General features: G+C 42.8%; 2 protein-coding genes across 2 annotated transcripts; both read right to left on the bottom strand.

Annotated features, from left to right (window-relative positions):
* Positions 1–11735: 11735 nt before the first annotated feature.
* On the bottom strand, positions 11736–14296 carry LOC131684919 (U3 small nucleolar RNA-associated protein 14 homolog A). Its single transcript, XM_058968170.1, has 2 exons — positions 12901–14296; positions 11736–12840 (listed from the first exon to the last, which is right to left on the bottom strand). The coding sequence occupies exons 1-2, from the start codon at positions 14170–14172 to the stop codon at positions 11791–11793; spliced, it is 2322 nt and encodes a 773-aa protein (XP_058824153.1). The 5' UTR covers positions 14173–14296; the 3' UTR covers positions 11736–11790.
* A 6444-nt stretch (positions 14297–20740) lies between these two features.
* Positions 20741–24997, bottom strand: LOC131684920 (inositol oxygenase). The gene is made up of 5 exons (XM_058968171.1): positions 24817–24997; positions 24588–24759; positions 21334–21679; positions 21038–21268; positions 20741–20976 (listed from the first exon to the last, which is right to left on the bottom strand). Exons 1-5 carry the CDS (start codon positions 24835–24837, stop codon positions 20868–20870), a joined length of 879 nt encoding a protein of 292 aa, XP_058824154.1. The 5' UTR covers positions 24838–24997; the 3' UTR covers positions 20741–20867.
* Between the last annotated feature and the right edge of the window lie 2028 nt (positions 24998–27025).

Here is a 27025-nt window from a genome sequence, read left to right as displayed (position 1 = left end):
GAAGTGAACTTCCCCATGGGGTCTACCCACCCAGCTCGATATGTTAGGTATCAGCCGGTGGGTCCACCTACCTTTCGAGGAGATATCCCACTCGCGCTGCCATCTGGCGACCGAAGCCACCCTGGTACGCTCGCGGACTCCTCTAGTGCCACGTAGTTCAAAACACTCCTCGTCTTCCCGGATGACCAGCTCGATTGTCATCATGCTCGCTATCACGCAGAATGCAACGGAGTGCGGCAGGCAGATATCACTCTGAGACACATCAAGCGGTAGGTGCTCTCTAGTTTCCTAAGGTAACTGGTTACCCTCAGTGCTCTCGCCCAGGACGGGCCGCCGTACCTAAGGATAGATGCGGCAACGCCTGCCAGTAGCCTTCGTCTACTGGCGCACACCTTTGAGCTGTTGGACATTATCCTCGATAATGCCGCAACAGCCGTCGAAGCCCTCTTGCACGCATAGTCGACATGGCTGCCGAAGGTCAGCTTGTCATCTATGGTGACCCAAGAATCTTCAGACTCCGCTTTGAAGTGATCACGACTTCTCCCACTTGAATAACTGCATGTTGGACCGACTTGCGGTTGTTGACGATAACCACCTCAGTCTTATGTTGAGCGAGCTCCACACCTCTCACGCTCATCCATTCCGCCACAGTGCTGATCGCGTGTGCAGCAGTCAGTTCTACCTCGGGGATTGACTCCCCATAGACCTCCACGGTTACAACATCGCCGAAGATCTTCACACCAGGAGGAACTTTAGTCTCAGAACCCCGTCATGCATAAGGTTCCATAATACCGCGCCCAGAATCGAATGCGCTGTTGAATGCGTTCTTCACATCAAGTGTCACTAACGCACAGTATCGAATACCTTGCCTTTTCCGTTGGATCGCTATCTCGGCGGTCTTTACCACCACCAAACACCAAACTGATTGCTTGACAGGCCGTCCGTGCCCTCTGAGTACGGGGTTAGCCTGTTAAGGATGATCCTCTCAAGCAGTTTGCCAGTCCTGTCGATCAGGCAAATTGGTCTGTACGCCGATGGGTCGCCTGACGGCTTTCCGGCAACAATACCAACTTCTGCCTTTTCCACCTATCGGGAAAACAGCACTCGTCAAGGCATATCTGCATAGCTAGCCTGAATATGTTCGGGTTCGCTATGATTGCTGCTTTGAGAGCGCTGTTTTGAACTCCATCAGGCTCTGGAGCTTTGCTCGTTGCTAGGGAATTAGCCACTGCGAGTAACTCTTCATTCGTCACCGGAGCCACCAATTCGGCCGCACCCACAATGCCTTGCGGCGCAGGAGGCCAGGGACTTGTGGCTCGAGACGGGAAGAGTACTTCGATAATCCTCGCCAACCGGTCCGGTGACCGTTCGGTGGGGGGGGGTGAAGAGCCCCCTTTGGTCTAAGCCATCACGATCCTGTAGGCGTCACCCCACGGGTTCGCGTTGGCACCCTCGCACAGGTTGTCGAAACACGATCTCTTGCTGCTCTTAATGGCCTTATTAAGGGCCAATTTCGCAGCTCGAAACACTTCACGGCGGTCCGCTCTTACCTCCTCGGTGCGGGCTCGTTGCGTCCTACGTCTAGCTTTGAGGCAGGCTGATCGTAGGGTTGCAATCTCGGTACTCCACCAATATACCGGGCGTGTGCCAATTCTTGGCAGGGATTTCCTCGGCATGGTAGCATCGGACGCGCGTGATAGCACAGCTACCAGTGCTTAGACTGTCGGTGTTGGCTTCCAGTCCCAGAGCCGCGGTGAAAACTTCGCTGTCGAAGTAATTGGTCTTCCACCCACGTACCTGGCAGGGATCACCCGCCCTCGGATGCTGCACACCATAGTTGATCCTGAAGCGTATTGCTAGGTAATTACTATGGATTTAGCCCTCGTCTACCCTCCAGTCCATGTCTGTAACCAGACAAACGTTACGTCAATCCATGACTCGACCCCATTCCTACGGAATGTGCTAGTGGAACCATCATTGACTAGCACTGCGTCGAGTTTCGCAAGCGCCTCCAGTAGTGCTTTTTACAATGGAGAAGACGATTACGTCCTAACCCAGTACACGTGCTATTGGTAGTTCTCCAAGCTACCACACGGGGTGTACTGGGGGCGTGTCGGGCTCAACCAGGGGGCCATACCGACTAAACTCCATTGGGCTCCGCCATCTATCCCCAGGAACTACCTTTCGGCATTACTTCTGGGGGGATGGCCGTACTTAACGTACGCTCTCACTCGTGCTTTACATTCGCACTCACTCACGCCCTACATTCCTCTGCCACGCCTCGAGGTGTCTGTAGCAATAGGTGCCAGCAATATACTCTACGTTACGACCCTCACATCTCGGCATGGGCAGACCATACCTCCGTCTGTCATCCGCCAATTCACACGCTCTACCGCCATGCATCGGCGTGGCTATCGCGGTTGCAACCGCTGTGCCACCATTGCCTCAGCATTAGCAAACCATTCATTCATTTCTCCGCACCTAACCCATTCCGCTCTAGCTAACCAAACCCAAGTCCGTCATACTCCTCGCCTGCTGCTCGGCGCTCCATGCTCTCTGCAGCCTGCAGGCAATCTGAGTGGTAGCAGTCGAAACTGCGCACACCATTGATCGCGACACCCTCCGCAGAAGCGTGTACTTCCTCTTGAACCGGGAACCGTCCCGTTGTACAGATTGCTGCCATCCTAGACCCGTCCGCCACCTAATTGTCGTTATAAGCAGGGACGTTGTACGGGTCGGATAGGAGGGCCTCAGAGACCGACTACCACAGCAGCTGCTGGGCAGATGCACAATGGTTAAGATTCAGCTGTGTTATTTGCACGGGTTCTTTTTACTGGCCTCACCGAAGGGACATGAAGGTCCACCCATAACATGGTTACGGTCTTGCTTCTTACTGGCGCAGATAAGGTATTTTGATACCCTATCGCATTTCTGCGCATTGTGTCCCTCCCCACCACAGCGACGGTACAACTTACTTCTGTTTGGACCCTTGCAGTCGTAGGACTTATGGCCGGACTCTAGGCACCGATAGCACCTGTCCACTGAAGGCGGCTGGGGTATGTTCACTGGGCATAGTGACCAACCGATCTTCAGCTTCCCTCTCTCGACGACCTTTTTGGATTCTGCAATTGGTAGCCTGAAATAGGCTACCTGCGTGCCAAAGAGTCCCTTTCTAAGGCGTATAGAGGTCCGCTCAATCTCTGCCCCACACTGCTCCATGATTGCAGAGACGACGTCGTCTGCGTTCGTAACCTCATCCAGTAGCTTGCACTGGAGGGTCACATCCGCACCCAACGACCTCACCTGAGTGCCGTCACCCAAGACCTCTTGGGCCAACTTCTTGTACGCCGCCCCACTAGTTTGCGCACCTCGTTACAGCACCAAGATCATTTCGCCGGTCTTGGTATGTCTGCCCGCATCGATTTGAGGACGTCGGCATACTTGTCCTTGGCGGTTTTCACCAACAGAGCCTCTCCTCTGTCCTTGACCTTCTTTGCGGGTCGAGGTGCGTTCGAATTCCTCTTAGCCCTGCTGACCAGCTGCCAGGAATTTTCGCCCCCTTGTGCCGATGGCACCGGCTGGTTGGTACCCACTTGAGCCTGGCACTTAGCGCCCGGGTGGTGCCATTCGCCTCTTAGACCGAGAAGTCACCTTCTCGGGTCAACGCCCTTCGGGATCTTTTGCACCCCGGTATGCACCGTTCGAACGACGTTTAGCCTTTGTGGTTGCGTGTCGTTTGGCGTTGCCGTCAAGGCGAAATCTATCGGCTCTTGGGCCATAGTAGATCCTCCAATGAAGGAGAAGGCTTCAGTTTGGGCGCCTTTATCGGCCTTCTCTCTGCCTACCACCCGCCTGATATATGCGTCCTGTTCTTGTCTTGCGACTCGAACAGCCTGGCGGAGCACCAGCAAGTTCTGTTTCAGTTCCTTGCTGATGTTCTGCTTTCCGCTTGTCAACTCGATGATATTATCGAGTTGCTTGACTACCACCCGCATCGCGGGTAGTGGCCCGCCAAGCGTGTTGATAGTGCTATCCCCTGCCACCCATGAAGAGCCTCCGGTACTGTTGGTTGCAGCCCTCGTCGCTCCGCTGTCTCTGCGCCTGTGGCAACGGCTATCACGATATTGAACATATTGTCTGGGCATGCGCCGAGTATTGTTCTGTCAGATCTTAATTATTCGATTCCCTTCGGGCGCGAGGAAGATCACCCAATGTCTCGGTTCGAGATGTACTGGCAAGCCGCGATCTCCTCTATATGTCCTTCGTATATACCTTCCTAAAAACCATCAATATTCAGATTGAACTGCCCCTATTATTTTCTTTTCATTCTCAGAAGTACCCTCTTTCGCCTACCGTACCCCAACGATGGATTGATGCGACTCCGAGACAACACAACACATCTCTGTCGAATGACCCAACAAACATCAGACCTACAGCACAACATCACACGCGCAACGCGGTGTGTTGCCGATCCGCATCTGAGCCGTACAACGAAATCGTCTGGAGGAACCCCTACCGGTTCGAGGAAGACCGCCCGGAGTCCCAATACATGATGCACCCGTCCGAATCTGTAATCCTTGCCGTTTTTTTCCCGATGCCTAAAATTGAAAGTTATTAGCTCCCCCCTTCCCTTGTCAGCCTTGTCCACCCTGTCTCCACTGTCTCTGATACACAGATGCAGGAGGACTCCCCCCCCCCCCCCCCCCTTGAATATCTTCCCAAAACTAATGTGCTTCCCTGTCTTCTAGTTTTAATTGATCAGTACATAATCTCGTTAAGAAATGCCAAACAGTACCACAAATCACCGCCTACGATTCTGCCAAGATTTCAAGAATTTGGACTACCCTGACCGACTAAAAGTCGTCATACGCTGGAAGCTGTGCAATGTTTGCCTCAACGAGCATGGTGGTACACAATGCAAATTTAAAATACGCTGCAATGTTGGGGAATGCAGAGAATCTCACAACCCGTTGCTGCATCCGACGGAAGATGTCGTCGGTACGAGTGCACATATTCATGCCAGTAATCCGGTATTGTTCCGAATGATTCCGGTGAAGCTGCACTACGGTGATAAGTCAGTAACTTTACTAGAATTTCTGGATGAAGGTGCCTCTGTTACCCTTGATGGAGAAGCAGTTGGCGGTTCGGTTAGGTATCGTTGGTGTCCAAGAGAAACTAATCATAAAGTGGACGGCTGATGTTACACGAGTCGAAAAGGATTCACGTCGATTAAATTTATGGGCATCAGCAGTAGGATCAGGTGAAAAGATGTTGTTAAAAACAGTTCGCACAGTTGAAAAACTCATGCTACCACAACAGTCTTTGAATGGGGAGGAATTATCGGAGCAGTATATGCACATGCGCGGCGTGCCGATATCATCGTACGACGGCCGTCCAGAAATGCTCATCGGGCTAAATAACATCCATTCTTTTGCCCCAATGGAAACTAGAATAGGCGCAACAGTAGAACCCATAGCAGTTCGATGCAAGCTAGGATGGACGGTCTATGATCCGAAGCCAACAGCTGCTCAGTGGGAGAATGGTTACCTGGGGTACCACCAGGATGTCACTAACGAAGACCTGCATGACTTGTTGAAAAGCCATTACGCTCTGGAAGAGTCGGTGGTGACAGTCCCACAAGAATCAGTGGAGGAGAAGAGAGCACGACTTGGAGCACGAGAAATTCTAGAGCGCACCACTCATCAAGTTGGCAACCGTTTCGAAACCGGTCTTCTGTGGAAAACAGATGATCCGCGTTTCCCGGAAAGCTTCCCCATGGCATTGCGAAGACTTAAACAGTTGGAGAAAAGGCTGGAAAAGAACCCTGAGCTATTCAATATAGTTTGCCAACAAATAGAAGAATATCAAGAAAAAGGATATGCTCATCTAGCTACTTGCGACGAATTATTGAAAACGGAGCCTGATAAAACTTGGTATCTTCCAATAAACGTCGTCTTGAATCCCAAGAAACTAGGGAAAGTGCGTCTGGTGTGGGACGCTGCCGCCTCTGTTCGAGGGATTTCGCTAAACTCGCACCTACTAAAGGGGCCGGATATGCTCATCCCACTAGTAGCGGTTATTGTTGGATTCAGGGAGTATAGAATAGCTCTCGGTGGAGATCTTCGTGAAATGTATCACCAGCTGAAAATAATTGACGCAGACAAACAAGCTCAAAGATTTCTTTTCCGAAAGAACGCCATGGAACCACCAAGCATATTCGTCATGGACGTCGCAACATTCGGGTCAACGAGCTCACCGTGTTCGGCTCAGTTTGTGAAAAACCGGAACGCAGCAGAGTATTCATCCCAATATCCGGAAGCAGCAGCAGCGATCATCAATCGACACTATGTCGATGATTACTTTGACAGCGTCGATACCGTCGAAGATGCCATTCGACGTGCAAAGGAGGTGAGCTTTGTACATTCTAAAGCGGGTTTCGATATACGAAACTGGGTTTCGAACTCATCTGAAGTACTTCGTGGTCTTGGAGAAAAAAACCCACCTAGAGAAATCCATTTCAATGAGAACAAAGAAACCGCGAATGAACGTGTCTTGGGAATTATTTGGAACCCAGCACAAGACGAATTTTCCTTTTCCACTCAGCACTGCGAAGAACTCAAACCGTATTTCCAAGAAGGGAAAAGGCCGACAAAAAGAATCGTTTTGAGCAGTGTTATGGAATTCTTTGATCCACTCGGGCTATTATCACCCTTCACGATCCACGGTAAGATAATAATCCAGCATTTGTGGCGTTCCGGTTGCAAATGGGATGACGAAATTGGCGATGAAGGCTGGCTAATGTGGAAGCCCTGGATTGGTCTACTTCCGGACGTTGAAAAAATTCGTATTCCTCGTTGTTATCTCGGAGATGCAATGTCTTCGTTAGTCAAGTCGCTGGAGGTTCACATTTTCACGGATGCGAGTGAACGCGCCTACGGCTGCGTTGCATATTTGCGAGCTGACATTGGCGGAACAATTAAGTGTACTTTGATCATGTCGCGTTCGAAAGTACACGCAGAAAAATTTAGCATATTTAAACCAAAAATATGTGTTATTGAATTCAATCAATTATTGTTCGTCACATTAACGAACAAAATTATTAATTTCACAATATTTTTTTATTATAAAAACAATGTATTTTTGCTTTCAATAAAAACATTTTTAATTTCAATAATTTTGTTTTATTTCCAATAAAAAAATTATTAGAAAGCAAAACGATAAACTTTTTTATTGAAACAATAAATAAATTTTGTTGAATTCAATAAATAAATTTATTGTCTCCCGACCAATAATTTTATTTATTGAATTTAATCCATATTTTTATTGAACCTACAAATCTTTTTTCTGCGTGTAGCTCCTTTGAAACGCCAGTCCATCCCCCGTCTCGAATTGATGGCTGCTGTTCTTGGAGCACGTATGAAGCAAACGATTCTTACAACACACACCCTCAGCATTAACCGTTGTGTGCTGTGGACTCGTACCGTACGTAGCTGGATACAGACTGATCAACACAAGTACAAGCAATTTGTGGCTTTCCGTATTGGGGACATTTTAGAATCGACAAAAGTCACAGACTGGCGATGGCTTCCGTCGAAGTTGAACATGGCTGATGTCTTGACGAAGTAGTGGCCCACCACTAGATAGTAAAAGAGCGTGGTTTAATGGTAATTCGTTATTGTATCAACATGAAGACCAGTGGCCAACGCAAGAAACTCATATTGAAGAAACCGACGAGGAGGCGAGAGGTATTGTATTGCTCCATCACTTCATCGACGTTCAAACAACCTCTCGGTGGACAAAGCTGTTCAGAGTGACAGCAAACGTTATGCACTTCATTGACAACTGCAGACGCAAGAAGAAAGGGTTGCCAATACGAGTTACAAGAGCAACGGAGAACCAGCGGAGGTTGATTAAAACTCAGCTTCTAGCAGTGCAACAGCCGTTTCAAAGGGAGGAACTGCAATCAGCGGAAACCATCATTTGGAAACAGGTGCAATTCGAATGTTTTCCGGACGAAATGAGTGCGCTTACAAACAACTTAACTCGGATGCCTGGCCAATCTTTGGAAAAGGTGGGTAGGTCGAGTTGCCTATTCAAACTGACTCCGTTATTGGATGAGAATGGTGTGCTCAGAGTAGGTGGCAGGATGGAAGAAAGTGTTGACTTTCCCTTTGACAAAAGGTTTCCGATCATCCTACCTCTTAAACACGAGGTAACAAGGAAATTAATTCAGTTTTATCATGAAAAATATGGGCACGGTAATCGGGAAACAGTATTCAACGAAATGCGACAGAGATTCTGGATCCCTCAGCTGAGAACTGCGATTCTGCGCGTAATGCGTGAATGCATGTGGTGTAAGGTACATCGGTGCCACCCGCGCACCCCCATCATGTCGCCGCTACCGTTCCAGCGTGTAACATCTCAATTGCGCCCCTTTAGTTCAGTAGGAGTTGACTATTTAGGACCTTTGGAAGTGACAATTGGTCGCCGGGAAGAAAAAAGATGGGTCGCTATATTCACCTGTTTATTGGTACGTGCGGTGCATCTGGAAGTTGTATATAGTCTGACGACTCAATCCTGTGTAATGGCTATCAGAAGATTTGCCTGCAAGCGCGGGATGCCAAACGAGTTCTTCTCAGATAACGCAACATGTTTCAAGGGTGCAGATAACAAGATGCAAAGGACGAAAGCAAAAATTGGAAGCGAGTATGCAGATAAAATCATTAGTTCGACTACAAGCTCCCTTCATCCCTCCTGCTACGCCTCATTTGGGTGGCATCTGGGAAAGAATGGTAAGATCTGTGAAGGAAGCTTTGAAAACGCTGGATGATGGAGGAACGCTGACGGACGAGATATTGACTACATCCTTGGCCGAAGCGGAAGATATGATAAATACACGCCCACTGACGTACGTGCCGCAGAAGTCAGCAGAAAATGAATCATTGACTCCGAATCATTTCCTTCGGGGCTCTGTGACGAATGCTGATTTGCAGATCGATGAGTCGGTAGACTTCGCAGAAGCACTGAGAGATGTGTATAAACGATCGCAGTATCTAGCTGACCGGATGTGGGACAGATGGTACAAAGAATACCTGCCGACGATAAATCGTAGGACGAAGTGGTACGAAGATCAAAAGCCAATCGAAGTCGGTGATCTCGTGTTCATAGTTGACGGAAAAAATCGGAAGAGCTGGATCAGAGGAATCATAGAGGAGGTGTTTCCAGGATCCGACGGCAGAACGAGGCAAGCGAATGTAAGAACAGCGACTGGGGTGTTCAGGCGTGCTGTGGCAAATCTTGCGGTGTCGGAGGTTCAAGACAGTAAACCCGATACTTCCGCAGGAGCTACCGGATGTTACGGGCAGGGGTGTTAATACCGCTGGGTAGTGGATAAACACAAGTGGGGTTTCCCTCGGTCTACTTTGATTGACAAGAGCAACGACAGTAGTGTTGGAAAACGCAGGTGAAGAAAAGAGAAAATAAATAAAATATAGACGACAGGTGGTGGAAGATTATAATTTCGGATTGTTTAAAAGGAAAGTATTACGGATAGAAAAGTGTGAAATATTTCAGAAGTTTAATTAATTAAGATATTCAGAGCACTGTGAGTAAAATTTAAATGAATTCTTATTCGATTAATTAAAAATAAGGCATTTACAATAATACTTACCTGCAGCACCGTGATTCTAACCTAAAAATAGATAGAAGAAGCTGTTGAAGGTTCGGACAAAACAGCACCACAGTGAAAGACTAGATCTGTAGTCCGTCAAGGGTGTGCAAGAGCAGGGTTAAACCACTTATTGTAAGTTTAGTCGGGTATGAAACTGATGTTTGAAAATATTAATCGTGAAATATATTTACAGTTTGAGCTGCACGTAAGTGGCTGCTACAGAAATTTAAAAAAAAATCGATCCGAACAGGACCTTTAAAAGGATTCTTTTCCGCTGGGTACTCGCCGTAGCTTCTTGTCAAATTTTGTGTTTTGTCGGTCTCGTATTGTTTTTTTTTGTTCTCAGAGTTTTCGCGATTCGTAACTTTGTTTTGTTGTGCTGACATTTTTTTGTACGCTGTGAACTGATGTGTCCACTACCAGGGGGCTCCGTTTGTCAGCTTTTTGGTGTGGGGGTAAGAGGCGGACTATTATACAAAAAAATAAGTATAAGTTGGCTGCAAAATTTCTTTAGTTTCATATATAAAAAACAAAATAATATTTGAATGTGTAATCTTAGGAAATTCAAAATGTAAATCATAGAAAAAATGGCACGTTTAAGCTAACGCATGCGTGCCTCATCAAATAAACGAATTAAATTTAAAAAAAGGAAACTTTTACACTAGTACTTAAAACAACAATTATTACTGACTTAACACTAATAGGATTCTACTTTTACATTTCTTTAAGGTTTAACTAAAAAAGCGCCGGAAAACGGCCACCCTAGGAAACGAAAAAAAAACAGTCCTACTCATCGCTCCGAATCATCACGAAAGTCAACCAGTAGTATTCAAACGATGCCTCAAATACAATGATACCCACCCCGAGGCCTCCTCAGCTGAACCTTTATGGTTGATTGTTAGTTTGGGCAAGTGCAGAATATGCAAAAAACAACCAAACAAAACATGCAAAAGGCTCATAAGCCGTCTCGGTTTTCTTACTGCACCACTATCGAGGCGTAATGCAACCATCCTTAAGGAATTGCCTGTCAGAGGTTCTTTGAAAGTGATGCACGAAATATGCTTCATGATGTTCGCAATACCGTCAAATCTATCACCCTAGAGGAGGGAGCCTCATGATCCACTGCACAGGACTTGCACAGTTCTATTCGATATTCATCATAGCGCTCGAAAGTTCTGGTTATTATAGCCTATAGGAAAATTAATTTAGTGAACTACATCCAAAGGTAAAATCCATCTGCTATGCCAATAGCTGAGTGTTGTTACGCTACGCTCTTCTGTCACACATTCGAACCCATCGAAATACGGGCGACGAAAATTCTACCGAACTGCTCCTTGAACATAAGGGGGAGATTATTTCTCAAGAGCAGGGCAAATAATTTTGGAATAAAACGTTCGTTAGTTGTACACGGTATGTAGGGTCAACGATCCCTTATTTATTCTAATTATTTTCATCTCATTAGATGGGTGCGAGGCGAAAATTCGATTCGAGCATTCCTCTTTTTCTCATTTCATTAGAGATAGCAGACACCGTTAATAAATAGGTGGAATGAAAGCGGCTATGGCCAATTATGGCACAGTTAACCTACATACCTTTACATATTCATAGCCAGTGAAACGTGTGGAAAGCAAAAGGCCAAACAAAACATAAGTACGACAAGTGTCACGTAAGGAAGCCTACCATAATCATCCACATGCATATTCAACGGACAATCACATTCGCAAAGAAGAACAAAACCAAGTACCCACACTCAATCATGTCCTAATGCTGATAACACCGAATAACTTGTTCCTGGTTCGAGTGTGCTTCTAATATCGCCTTCTTCACAAGACCTACAAATTGAGCCTTTCAGCACTTGACACGCTGTTACTACAATTCGTGCATGGTAATTGCTCACTTGATGCGTCCCAAATATTTGTCGATGGCTGGCAACCAACATGACACGTGTCCTTAATACATATGCGATACCACAGAATTGGAGAGACGTGTCTTGAATTGTCTTTTGCTCATCGAGACGATTGGTCATGATAGGACGATAGACAATCGAGATTTGATTTCGGAGCCATTTTCTACTATTTTTACATGACAGGCAATATATTTCAATAAATAACTTTAAACTTTCAAGCTTCAAGCTCGTCCTTGGCCAAAAATTCCTCGTATTTTTGAACCGCCTTGTTGAACAGCTTTCCGCCAACCTTAAAACTAGCCGCCGGATCCTGCAACAGAATCGATTTCTTAATCGGCTCTATCACGGCACCAATCTTCGTGACGACGCGCGGTTCCACCAGCGTCGAGTGTGCCGTTTCCGGAATAAACGTCCTGCCCACCGGTGCCCGCAACGAAGCTTCATAATCCTTAACGGTCACGAACGGGAACGGCAGTTCGTTGACCAGATGAGTTGTCAATTTTTTACTAACGCCATCCTCGTTTACAATAACCCTCTCTTTGTTGTCATCCCTCCGCGGTAGCTTTGGCACGGGTTTGAACAGCTTTCGACGGTTTTTTCTAATTTTGTTTTGATCAATACCGGGCCCAACCCAGGAACCCCAACCCGGTAGAAACAGATCTACTGCTTTCGGCTGGCTTCGATCCTGTTCCTCTTGTTTGTCCCGTTCAAAGTCCACCACGATGTCATCATCCTCGAAAGCTTCAGCAATGGTTAGTTTTTGTTTCAGACGTACATCTTCGTCGTCGGACAGGCCATCCCCGGCGGTACTTAGATCCGGAATCGCATTCAGTAAATGCTTTGGTTTCATTTTTACAAAGTTTTGCGGGTCGATAATGGCTGTTGAACTGACAACCGGCGGGTCGTGGAAAGTTTGGGTAATTTTTGCCTTGTCCACTGGATTAGCACCTTTTCCGACGGACTCATCCAGTTCAATGTCAGCGTCCGCCAACGTTGCCTTCTTTTTGAAAGCCAAACTAGACGACTTGTCCTTATTCCGGATGTTTCTTCGAGCAGTTTGTGGATTTCGTGACTCGGATTTCAGCAGCTCACGAACATTTGCCAGTTTCTTTTCCACTTGACGCTGCAAAAGCTCATCAGCATCGTTAAATATTTCTTCGACGTTTATCTTGTGATGGGTGCCTTTCTTTTTGCTGGCGACTACTGGTGGGGTTATGTCTTCCTCCACCCAGTCGGACGTGGAGATTGCCTTTGATTTTTTAACCTAGAAGACACAAAAAAATTTACGAATTTATACCAAATACTTTGAAATATATTCGTATACCTTGCTCTTGAACATTTCCAACTGCCTTTCATCCTCTGAATCCGATTCCGACGCCTCCTTTTCAGATTCATCAACCGATTCCCCTACATCGTCGCCTGATCCGCCTTCCCGCAGCCGTTTCAACTTTTCCTGCGCTTCGTTTCGCTCCTGCCAATATTTCCGATAACCACTGGTAAATTCCCGATTCGCTTCCTCTTCGTGTGGGCCAGCTGCTTTTCTAACCCACGGATTACCATCTCGGTCATCTTCTTCAATAACATCCTCCTGTCCCGACTCGGACGATTCGTCTTCCTCTACCATTCGCTTTCCCATCAGCTCCTTTCCGATGGATAACTGCTCGCTCAGTTCCTGCCTTACGTTCATATCGTACTTCGCTCGGATCTGCATATTTTTTGCCCATGTCCCCGTATTTTTATGTCGCAAAGTAACTCGTTCCTTATATCTGTGCTTTTCTATAGCTTCCAATTGCTTTAGAGCCGCCTCCGGATCCGTTTTTTGCAACTCTTCAAACTGCTTAATCTGCGACCGAACTTTGTCCCGCTTTAGCAATTTATGATACTTTTTACTTTTGATTTTATTCATCCTACGACCTTTGGAAATTTTATACAACTCTCTCATCTTCTGTCGAGCTGCATCCTTACGCTTTTGCCTCATTTCCTCCAAAGTCAAAGCGTACGTATTCTCCTGCACCTCATCTTCGGACTCTGGGTTCTGATATTTTTTGTCCAGCTCCTCCATTGCTTTCATCAAATCCGACTTTACCCTACACTGGGACAATTTTTGCGGAGCCCGATCAATTACATCCACCTTCCCATACTGCAGTGGAAACACCGTTTGCGGAGCTACTTCCCCAGCCGTCACGACCGCATCCCACAGGTTCAGTTCCTTCTGTGTTCTTCCGTACAGCGTATCTCTTGCTATCCGATCCGCAACCGGTTTCTCCAGCGGCTTCGGAAGCGTTTTGCCCTTCTTTTTCACAATCTGACTCAGCTCCTTCCCCAGCTTTGTATGTTGAGCAGTTTTCTTCAGAATACCCAGCAGATCACCCACAGCAATGTTGTGGTGACCGATCTCACGACCATCCTCATCAACTCGCCCTTTTACCAGATGGAACTCGGACTTCTGGAGCGATGGTTCAGTACGAAGCACTTTCGGGATATCCTGCGTTCTCACCAGACTGTTGATACCGGCGAGCAGTTTGCGGTGAGCGGCCGAGTCCTGGTGGTCCTCATCGAAGCCGGACATGTTAGGTGGGTCCTGAACGCTCATCATATCATAAATCGAACGGTAAACAACACTTTTTAAGCTGGCAATTAACGTAAAACTTACAACACGTGCACGTCGCGAACGAAATAAATAGCTATTATCATCAACACACGTTTATTTACATTTAATGACAGTTCTACCGGGGATGCGAATGCGGCACGCACACTATACCAAAAGATTGTTTGCTTTTTCAACCGTTTGGTGCCCATGTGGCATATTGCGAAACATCTACAGTGAAGGACAATTTTTAATTCTCTCCAATCAGAGACAGATTTGTAAAAAGCCAATTGGGTCATTGAACCAAATGCGGTTACGAGTCTTTTCCAGTGCAATTAGTGTCTTAGACTCTTACTTGCTTTGGGCACTTTTCAAACATTTTTCTACTTTACCGCCAATTCCTCCAAATTCGTTGAATTTGATGAAGATACAGCGCAAATTTTTTAGTTGGGGAATTCGTTAGTTGCAGCGATGCCAGATTTACAGACATGTCTGTATTTTACAGACTTTTGATGGTCTCCTACAGACGTAATCAGAAATCTACAGACTTTTAAAAGAGTAATACTACGTTTACACTACAGAGTTAAAACACGTTATAATAATTAGCAACAAGAAAAATGTCATCAAGATAGCGTTAAAACACGTTTTAACTCGTAGTGTGAACGTAGTATAATAGTGTTTAACAAAATTGGACTAGAATACTTTGACCCGAATACGAGTGATTCCTTCACAATAATTTACTAATTTCAAGCTACTTTTAAAGTAACAATCTAGTGTAAATAGGATTTACACAACCATCTACAGGCAAGGGGCGTGACACTTCTAATAACTTATAAATTATTATACAATTATACTGTTTTTGTAGATTTATAGCCGATTATAGAATAACATTATAATTTTAAAGACAGCTTATATTTATACAACTTTCGAACTCGTTTTCGAACTTATTCTCAGTGTGCGGTGAATTTGTGAGTGTTGTCACTTTTATTGTTTACATTGAAATCAAGTGCATAACTAAAATTTAAAAATCAGCTTTGTTAGAGACCGCATTCGGATTATTGTGGCTACGATAACTTTCGGAATAGGAATCGACAAATCGGATGTTAGACGGTCATTCACTATGGTGCGTCGAAGGATTTAGAAAGTTATTTGAAAGCTGGTACAGCTGACCGGGATAGTCAACTATCCAAGCGTATTATGTTTTGGAGTCGTGCTGATTACAGGCTTTTACAGACATTTTAATTATTCTTCTACAGACATTTCACAAAAGCGTGTGGCACCGCTGGTTAGTTGGGTGTCCGCTAGTTCCCAGTCACCAAATTTTCTGCCAGAGACCGCTCTGCTAGATTTCTGTCAGTCTTGGTTCGGCAACCCTGTCAGATTTCTGCGCGTATCCTGTCGAGTTAGTTGAGCTAAGACGAACTAGGTTTCGCTCGCGTTTTTTGGCAAATTTTGACAGGAACCGAACAAAACCCTGGCATAACTCGGACATAAAATCTGCAAAGATCCTGGCAATTCCTACCTGGTAGAATTTAGCACGAATCGAGCAAAACATCTGACAAAAATGGCAGGAAGCGTACAGAGCGTACAGAGATCTTGGCCGTACATTCCTGGCTGGATTCTGGATAAAAGTGAGCAGCATCGGTTGGTTTAGCCGCTTCTGTCAGAAACGGTTGATGAATTTGAGCGAATTCTTTGCCAGAATTCTCGCACAAATCACGCAAAATGCTCGCAGAAACTCTGCCAGCATCAATTTCGCTTTGCTCAATTTTTGCTAACTTTCTGCTTGCCACGGTGACTGGATTGGAGCATGCCCGGCCAACTAGAAACAGGGGTACCAGGTATCTTTTTCAAATGTCTTCACATTTTATAAAAAATGTCTTCATTTGTCTTAAACGGCCAGGATTCTGAATCGGTTATTGCTTTTCAGCCAGAATTCTGCCAGAAATCAGTCAGACAATCCGAAAAAAAATCAAGCTGAAAAAATCGATTTTGAAAAAATTGCGTCGACATCGCCCATTGGGCCCCAATTAACGGATACGATTCGTTAGTTCGGGCGCAGTCATGACCCAACTAACGAATTTGCGCTGTAATGCAGATTATGTTCAGATTTCTTCTCATATCATTAGCAAGTCAATGGAAACTGGGACGGGTCTTGCGGATGCGAAATAATCTAACTGTCAAACGCAGTCAGTTTATTTAAAATATGTGCGGCAGTATGAGTGGCTATGCGAGACGAAAACTATAATGAACAGAAATGAAGAAAAAAGAAAACATCTATCTGCAGGTCCAGTCCCAGAAAGGAATGGCAATTCAATGTTTGTTTATGTTTCTCTATTGCAGGGTGAAAAGTAAAACTCTAATGTTCTGACAGAAATTTTTTTTAAAATGCAGTTGCTAAGCATTCGCGAATTATGAACATAGTTTATGTTGAGTGCCCCCAAGCAACCAAGAGTTCATATACGTATATGAGAGTTGCTTAAGCACCTCGTTGTAAATAATTTTCCCGACCGTATGATGTTGTAATAGCAGTTTAAGCAGCTTTCAAGGTCCATTAATGTTGAAGCAGCTTGTGAGTTTGCTAAGAACTTTATGTGGACTTCAAAAGGTCCTTTTTAAGTCCAATCCGAACTTTTGGTTGTTTGGGCTAACATTCGTATTTATCAGCTGAACTACAATGAAAAACACAGCAAAAGTTTCGTGTGACCCGCACGGAAAAGGTATAAATGGCTGGCATGCAAACAGCAACGGTATGGCAATTAAAGCAGCCTACTGACGGTACGACATTCCAAGATCCATCATCATGTTCCGGGTGAATAAACGTTTTTAACGTCAGCCAAGACCTGGAGCTGGTTCGGCACTAAGCTTTAAGAACTTGAGCTTGTTGAATAAGTGAAGAAAATGATCAGAAAAAACTGTTACTAAATACTGAATCATCAATCGCTTTCCCTATAACTCGAAAAGCATTCGAAAAAAATCCAGTCAAGAAAGAAAGGCCAATTTCATAAAGCCAGCTACATAGATGTTTTGGTTCTAGACTCTCATGACGAGCTTCACACTTCAAACGCTTTTAAAGAAACACACATTTGGATTTGTCGTGCAATGGAAAGTGTCTTCAGCAAATTTGTCTAAAATGTGTTATTCTACAACTTCATCGCAGACCGTCAAGCGCTATCTCGAACCGTTAAGAAGTTCAATTTTAAATATTGCTTAAATTAGAACCACCCTAGGTTCTGTTTAAGCCAGAAGAAGGGCTTTGCCAAACATATTGTAATGCTGTCATTTAATTTTAACAAAAAGTTAAAATTCCCTGCTAAATTTACATTCTGAACCACTGAGCATTGGGTTATTAGCCATATGCTGTTTTTGATCTCTTCCGATATAACTGACGTTAATCGACTTTTTTTTTCACTTTTTGGTACATGAAATGATAAACAAAAATAATTTCATAAAATTAAAAGAAACTCATCTTGAATTCAACTCCATGATCCCTATCAATTTTCTGGGTCAGGGGTTATATATAAAGTTGAGGAGTAAAAGGGAACTAATTCGTGATTTTTTAAAGGTTTATGCAAATTTTGTTTGAAAAAGCGAAAGTCAATTTGTTGGTAGAACTATCGAAGAAAATAAAAACAAGTTGTTAAAAAAAATATTGAAAATTGTCGGAGTTATAGCCCCTTCCCCGAAGCGCATGTTTTTCGCAGAGGCTTACGGTGAACATTCGCTCTCAACTTATTTCAAAAAGTTAAAAATAAGAAAAATGTATTCTGATGCACTTGAAAAAAAAATGTATCAAAAAATAATGTTGACAAAAAAATTCTATTCAGGGAGTTCAAAATTTAAAAACAAAACTTTATTGTAAAGTATCAACAATATTTGAATGATAAATGAACCGTTCAAGTACACGAGAATGTAAATACAAAGATTTTAAAACAAAAATTATTAAAATCGGTTGAGTAGCATTTGAGATGTATCACGTTCACCGAAACGGTTCATTTCAAGAAACTCCATTCCTATAGATAATCGTGTTCAATGTTTTGAGCCTCAACTTTGTACATAACCCCTTAACCAATGTTACCTTACCTATCAAATATTCTATCCCATGTGGCTAAATCCAAATAAGACCGATATTGCCAAAGTTCTGTCTACACGAAAAAATAAAACAACCCGCAGAATAAGTTCTTTTAAGGCTCAAGTTACCTCAGGGCTTGGCAGTGTGCGTAAGAAAAATTGTACCCAGCTCCGCCACCAGACTATTTATCCAAACCTTTTTAAAACTCTAAAAGAAAAACATCAGTCGATCCATTAGATCATCACGATTCAATTCATGAAAAATATCTGCTGGAAAAATCATCGGCTTATCCGAATGGTGCCTTGGAAAAAGGGGCTGTGGTTTTTTCATTGCGCAGTTGTGTTGCGTACCCCAGAACGGTGTGGTAGTGTGACAAAAAATCACAGCCACCCCCTCAAAAGCACCACCCAGCGAAACCGATAGTTTTTCCAGCAGCTATTTTGTATGATTTGAATCGTTGTGATCTAATAAAGCAGCTGATACTCCTCCTTTAGAGTCCTGAAAAGGTTCAAATGGACAATCCGGTGGCAAAGCTGCACACAACTCCTCCCACCCATACTACCCAGCGTTCAAATCTAACACATGCTCAAAAAAGGTAACTTGAACCTTAACTTAAATTTAGGTAGTTTTGAGTCTTGCGTCTCTTTCGCACTTATTAGTGTTGTCAAAAACAAAGAGAGAGATTCGACTCAGTCGAGGCCTTCCATGGAATAAGGTACTTTTGACTTGTTTGAGGTATACTCAAAATTAGGTAGATTCAACTTAAATTTAGGCATATTTAACACAAGTTTGAGTATAAAAAACCTGTCAATGAGTTGTGGTTTTTGCCGGGGTTAAAGGGAAACTACCTTCAACACGCTTTACCTAATTTTACCTTATTCACGATACCCCGAGATTGAGTCAAAAGATCGATTTCGTATCTGTGTACTTTATCGAAGTAAAAATTGGTGGATAAATCGACATAGATCTTTCATTAGGGCCTAAATCGCAAATGTAAATAAACTGCACTTTCGCTATTATGACATTATGGGACTAAAATACCACAAGATTGAGGTGAAAATTAATTAAAATGGTTTCTGGTTCGATTTAACGAAACATTTTCTTCAAGATTTCCACGTTGGCCCTTTTTCTTATATGAAATTTAAAGGCTAAACCTACATTGTTTCACAAACCCGGGGCGAATGATTATTATTCACAAAATTTTGTAAATGGCGGCTCTATTAAATAAATGTTAACAAATATCAAATTGGGTTTGATTGAACTGAAAGTTGGTATTTGAAAATGAAAATTTGCACCACTGCTTGTTTTACTTTCGATCCTAACGGACGATGCCGATTGACTTTTGTAATTACATCTACACTGACAAAATTAGCAGTCAAATCATTACTGATTTGTGTTACACGTAAAAGTATCTGTTCGAGTCAAAACTATACAACAAACCGGATCGCCCGGTGATTTTGTCGGTACGCGAAACATTAGCTTGATTAAAAGCCAAGGGAAATTATGGGGAACGGGGCACTTAGAATTACTGAGTTTTCGGAATCGCGATAATATATTCAGATGATTTGTTAGAAAGGATGGCAGCGGAATCAATATTATGCAATATTTATTTCCAAAAGAGAAAACTTGGGGCCGGCGATGTATCTAAACTAGTACCCAAATTAGCGCTACTTAGACGCTATATCCAAACAGTCACACAACATACATTACGCCTAAAGCAACTGGCTAGACCCGAGTGATGTTCCGGAAAGCATAAACAGAAGCTCTAGGTTGCTGACGAGAAAGCGAAAATTAACGCTGACGGGTACGTCCGTTTCCGATACTTCGTACTAATCGTGTCAATTCCAAAGCGGTATTGAACAGTAGACAATAAAGTACCTAGCCGCAACCACTTTCCCAAAATTCCATTACTCGATCCATTGTCGCTTTGATCTATCGTATCAGTTTTATCCTGTATTCGTGCATCACATGTCATAGCTCCTCACGATCGATTCTATCGTAGGCTTTGAGATCTCCTAACTGGTGGTGAGTGGGGCTGTGTACGTCGTACTCGAAACACTTCTGCAAGACTTGCCGAATTATGATTATTAAATCCGCACTGGCGCGAGCATCAGTAAAATCAATAAATGTAAATCAGTATAGAGTTCTATGCAAACGATTTCACCCACACTACTTGGGGGTTTGTTTTCCTCCAGCTGTCATATATAAAACTGTTAGCTAATTTAAACATTTGAATTAGCTCTCGTAAAGTATTTATAATGGTGTTGAAATGCTCTATATCGCTGTAAAACTTATTCGGGGGACGTACAATTCCGGTTGGTCATATTCCATCATGAAAATAATCCGACCGAAAAGTTATTTTCGATTTGTTTTCCTCCATCTATGACAGGTGGAGGAAAACAAACCGTTGAACACACTAATACAGTTACAAATTGTCAAGTACTCTATAACAAAATATGGGACTATTATGCATAGAATAGAAGAAATGTTTTGAACCAATTCATCTTAGTATAAAAAATAATAAATGTTTATTTACATAATATTGTACTAATAAAACAGTAATCTACCAATAGCGAAACCGCATCAACGTAGTAAGGAACAGATAAAAAGATAATAAAACTCCAACGTCATTTTACCACTCTAGTTCACCAGGAATATACTTATCGATCAATCCTTGATAGTACGGCCACAGTGCTTCCAAATCGGGAATTTTCGTACATTTAGTATACAAATCATATCGACTGAAAAAGAAACAAGATTAAAAACTATTTTTCTTGTGAAAAGAAATAAAAAATAACTTACTTAAACATCAATACCCATTCCTTCGTTTGTTCGTCTCGTTCGTTGGTGAGATGTCCGTAATCGCCGCCAGAGTGCCAGGGATAGAAAGAATGATAACGAATCATGTTCAACGCTTGCTGCGGTAGAGTGCTGTTATTATGCACCAGTACACGGTACAAGTACTCGTCGTGACCCCAGGACATTGTCAAACGTTCCAAACCGCAGCTCAGTTCGTACATCCCCAGTTTGGTGCTGAAATATTCTCTCATCTCCATCAAACCCGCAGCAAAACATTCCAAAAACCAAACCAAACTTACTTATACTTAGGATTCTTCCCATCCGGATTGTCCACGAAGCTATCCTCCCGATAGACAATACTATCTCCCCAGTCGCAACCCACCGGGAACGTATCGCCAACGACGGCCCACTGCGGTTCCCCGTAGAAAGCCATCACTTTGCCCAAATCATGAATCAACCCCGTCAGATGCAGCCAGTCCTGGTCGGGATGTTCCTGGCGGGCACGTTCCGCCGTTTGAAAGGCATGGATAATGTTCGGCAGGTCCAAATCCGGATCGGACTCATCTACCAGATCGTTCAGTTTCTCCAGCGCTTCCCGGATGTTGGCCTTGAAGTGATCGAACTTGAGCCAGTCCTCGTGGCGCCCTAAAAATAACCCACCATCGATTGGTCCGCGATTCGGTAAACAAGCTTGTTTTGGCTATATTACAGACGTACATTTGATCTAATCAGTGATAAGCGTATATGAGAGAGAGAAAGAAAAACAGACCACACGCTGATTGATTGTTATTGACCTGAATGCGTATCAGTGTATTCCAGTAGAATTGCGCTGCCAAATATGTGATGGGCAGGCACCGGATTAGAATAGATTGTCGGGAGATCTATGCGATTTATTGTAATTATTCCTCGAACAAGGACAATAGAGAACTTCAGGGATATGTGGATTAATGAATTTTCTGGTGCCTATTAAAATTATCACTTTTTATCTGTAAGAGCGGAACTATTAAAAACAATCTTTGATTTACTTCATTGTAGAACTATAATATAACCCAGGTAACAAATAAGCATGCAAAATGCGTCTTAACGGCACAATTTAAAAGTTTACTTTTGGAAAAATATGCGGCTACATTAGTGCATTGCCATAAAAATACTTCTTTATTGCTGTTGTGCATAGGGAATGCTGCTTACTGGCTCTGAACAGTTTTTTAAATGCTGATTAACTACAGTTATGCATAATGAATGCTAATATACTGCAAGAAGCATCTGAAATGCAAATTATATGCCACTTTACTGCATACAGTAATATTTATTGGTTACCTGGTAACATATATAAATGCCTTGTAACTAAAGCCACAGAGAACAGACATCCATGATCGAACAAAAAGATTTAAAAAACGTGTGTAAGCATTTGAATTAATATACGATAAACACTAGCGCCGCCAAACCAACCTATCCCAACTATCCGTCAAATCCATTCCGGAACCGGTTCGAAATCCTGAATGGATTCAGTATGGAATCTTGCTCAAAGAAAACAACCGTTTCCGACTCTATCGGTTCATGCATTTGAGCTGGAAATCCGAACCGGTTCCGGACTAGTTTGACTTAGAAAAACTCTAGTAAGAGAACTGCGGAGAGAAAAACAGCATTTTTGGCAACGTATGCCCCGGCATTGTATGGCAACACGTCCAATGTTATAAGGATAGGCAATGTTCGATTGGATTCGTTTTTTGACAGCTAAACGCGAATCCAATCGATCCAAAATGGAGTCTCCGCAGTTCTCTTTCTAGAGTTTTTCTAGTTTGACTTAGAGCACTCTAGTTAGAGTGTGGCCAAGAGGCCATGACGTATCCAAACGAACATGAAATTTGACGTATTTCTATTGTGTATACGTCAAATTCCATGTTCGTTTGGATACGTCATGACCTCTTGGCCACACTCTAACTAGAGTGCTCTAGTTTGCCCAGTAAAGTTCAGCCGGAAATGAACTGGAATTCTGGCTGGTTCCAGTTCGTATTCCGGCTCCAGTGCAACAACCGATTCTAACTAGAATCGGTTGTGTCACTGGAGCCGGAATACGAACTGGAACCAGCCAGAATTCCGGTTCATTTCCGGCTGAGCTTAACTGGGTGACTGGGTAAAGGAATACCGCTGTCAATTCAGTCGAACTCAGCCACAAAAAAAACATGACGACAGAAGCGCTCCTGGTTTGGATATCCCAACTACCCAGTTAAACTCATTTCGGAACCGGTTCGGATTTCTGAATGGAGTTTCAGAATCGGTTGTTGCAAATGAGTTGGAATCCAAACTGATTCCATTAAGGATTCCGAATCAAATTCCGAATGGTTTGACCGGGTACCTTCGAAACCGTTAGAGATTTTTACACAAGTTGAATGCTGAAGATGGACGTCTGTTCTCTGTGCTAAAGCGGATATAAAAACTTGCCACAGTAGATACACAAAATTAAGATTATCGTTAGTGGCACAGTTTGCTCTAGTACACGTAGAGCGCTCAGTTTCTTTAGTGCACGTAGAACGCTCATTAGTTTGACAGTTATATACCAATTCTTCCGGACAGGGACGAATGGTATATAACTGTCGTAAAACCTTATTTATACTATCTTCCTGCCCATCTTTTCTTCTGCTCTGTACATTTTACTGCATACTCATAGAAAAACACAGAAAAATCGTAGCAGAATAAACTAAACGGAAGTAGAAAATATGCAAACTCTGCATATTATATTTTCTCAGTCGATTGTTTTGAGTCCATTGTTGCCATAGTAGATCTACTAAAATACAGATGCTACTTGAGATGGCAATCCGATAGCGGATTGCAAAAGTACCAGATTGTGTAATGTGGGTGAAGATATCATATTTCCCGGTTAACGAAACGGCGAACGAGCATGTTAATAGATATACAAACTTTGGTCAGATTGAAAGCTGAATTTAATTTAGATTTTGCTTGTTTATAAAAATTGGAAATCAATGGTTGCGATTTTAAACAAATGAAATGAAACATTAAAGATTTCTTTAATTTCTTTCCTTAAATACCAGAAGTAGGTCACGTGAACCAAACAGTGAAGTGCATCTGGGAAAGTCGTTGAACGAAGTACAAATAAATTGCTCTTGAAAGCGATACGACACAAATGTCAGAATTCGCGTATGTTTTGGGCCACACATTTCATCGTTATCAGCCGCAATATATAGATTTGTTTAGACAGACTGATTAACAACGCGGAGATCTTGTCTAATGGCCGTGGTTTTACGAAACAAAGCGTCCAACGACGTCATAAGGCAATCGCGGTTATTGTAAATAAACTATCATGATACGCAATGGAATTTTTCTCCCTCGATAAAATGTTCTAATCCCTCAATAATCTTATTGACACCCTAAAACTGTAAAATTGGGTCAAAAGAACTCAGCTAGTTTTCGTATCCGCGTAGATAAGGAGGGTATAGATTATTGAGATTGGCTTATCAAGTTTATCATTCAAGCATGAACTGACCAAACTATCAAATAAATCAGATAAAGATTCGAGTAAACTAGCTGTTATTACCTTTAACGAATTCAACCGTTTGGTTCGTGTGCATCAATTTGTATGTTCGCCGAACACGTTCCTTCAATGGGTCACTGTCGTCTACCGTATAGTCCCGAAATTTGGACAACTCTTTGTCGGCAAACTGTTTCTCCGGTCGCAGCAGTTCTGACACGTCCAAAACGTTCGGGTGCTGTAACGGATTTGCGAACTTGAGCGGATGATTTCTTCCCAGTAATAAATCACTAACCTCATCCACAATAATCCTCATATTGGATTTCGAAAAATTATAACCTTGACGGGAAACCAAAAATGCACTTAACACAACTTATCTATCAATTTGTAGAGATACGGCGCCAAATCTACGAACAGTTGGTAACCGTAAGGAACTGAAATCTTCTGGGGTTCTAATATATGACTGTGCGCGCGCGGCTCAATACCGGCTTTTATAGGAGGGCGCGAATTGTTTAATTTTATGACGAATTCAAGTTCGAATAGGAGAGTAAGAGAGTGATGTTTTCAGAGTATTTCCATTAAGTGAGCTAACTGATTCAAGTGAAAGCCTGCGGTCGCCTGTCCAGTCAGAGATAGGTTTATGTTTGCTCAAAAATGCCGGAAATCAATAACAAAAATGCAATCAATAACTAAAAATACTTACTGAATGCTACTTAAGAAGCTCCGATAGCATGTTTGATAAACAACAAACAGGTGCGTAGTCGATTAGTTAGTCGCTATTTTACGGATGTAATGCTTGCTTGGCCAGATTGGGTCATGAAATGGAGAATAAAATTATTCTTTTATTTCATAAACCTACAGAGCTCATCTCATTCTAAATATAACAATATATATGTTCAACATTTAAAACTTCAGAATGATTTTTAATTTTCTAAAAAAAAATGTGAACCCGTCCTTGTTTGAGGCTCTCGATCTTCCTTCACAGTGAATTTAGCCCTAGGGGCATCTCACTTTAGAAATGTATAACAAATTTGCATCAAATTAGAAAAAATGCATTTAATTTCCATTTTTGCATCAACTTCGAATTACTGCATCAAATACGAATTTCTATTTTGAGGGAAAGAAATGCATTTAATTTAGTTGATTTTTAAAAATGCATCACAAGTGATCTGTCCCTAGATTTAGCCTGCATTTTTTAGTTATTCTAGCAAAAGTATAGGGATCAAGGTAGTTCAATGAAAGGTGTAGTCGCTATAATTTAATTTTTGTTATTTTACGTACAAAAAGGATAACATTATTCTAGGATAAATATAAAAAATAGCTGATAATATAACTAAGGGCCGATATCTTAAACCTCGCTTAACTTTTAAACCAAGTTTGCCGAATTGACGTATCCAAACGAACATGAAATTTGACTTATTCACAATAGAAATACGTCAGATTTCTGCTCGTTTGGATACGTCAAACGCGTCTTGGCCGCACCCTAACTATAGTGCTCTAGTTAAACCTGGTTTAAAAGCTTAGCCGGATTTCAGAAGTCCTCCCCAGTTATTCTTAGCGTATTAAAGTCGCATCTTAGCATTGTGCGCTACTCCCAAATTTAGTATTGCGTATCTTTACACAAATTAACATTACGACTTTTCAATCATGCGCCACGGCGGTCCGTGCGCCGAATTACGCGCCCAATTAAACTCCATTAGTGCGCACTCGAATGTTTCCCAAATAGCAACTCGACGAAATGCTAAACTATCTCTAGATAGACGATAGAGTATGGATATTGCGCACTTCCCACCAACCTGGACTCCGCACTTTCAAAGTGCGACTGATCAAACTGCTACTGAAAACTGCGAGCTGTCAAAACACATGTATTTCAAGTGATAGAGATGGTGCTTTCATAGACAGACCAGTCGAACCGGCAAAAATCCTGTTTTTAGTGCCACAAGCAATAATTACTTAAATATTATTGTGCGTCTGGTGATTCCGGTTTGTTATCCCATAAATGGGATAATTTGTTCATAGGAAAATATATAAACAACTCAATAAAACATTTAATTACTTTGAAGCACGAATGTGTTGCAATTTTACTATCAGAATAATTACTACTTTGGTTTAAATTATGCATTTAAATACAAATTAACGAACAATTAGTATCACATTACCTTATCAAACCATTTCGGTAGACAACAAAAAAAACGCTGATTATCTCCGAGCGAAAACAAGAACTCGCATCGTCAGACCGGACTATAAAAAGAGAGCCGTGACCTTTTCTTCGCTTTCTTCCTAGAAAGTGATAATTATGTGTCCGAAAACTCATTAAATGAGATTGATTACAGGTTCGGGCTTGATTTATGCAATGTAATGGTAACGATCGCTGCGCTTGGTATATTTACCAGTAGTGGACCTCCAACTTATATTCGTAAAAGGATTGTAAAGTAACAAAACCTTTAATTTTTACCTTAACAGTACAAAAATTTTATTATGATTTACAATTCAAGTACGTTCAA

The sequence above is a fragment of the Topomyia yanbarensis genome, chromosome 2, assembly GCF_030247195.1.
Source record: "Topomyia yanbarensis strain Yona2022 chromosome 2, ASM3024719v1, whole genome shotgun sequence".
Lineage (NCBI taxonomy): Eukaryota > Metazoa > Arthropoda > Insecta > Diptera > Culicidae > Topomyia > Topomyia yanbarensis.
Note: the sequence above shows the minus strand (reverse complement) of the source record. Positions and strands in the feature narration are given on the sequence as shown.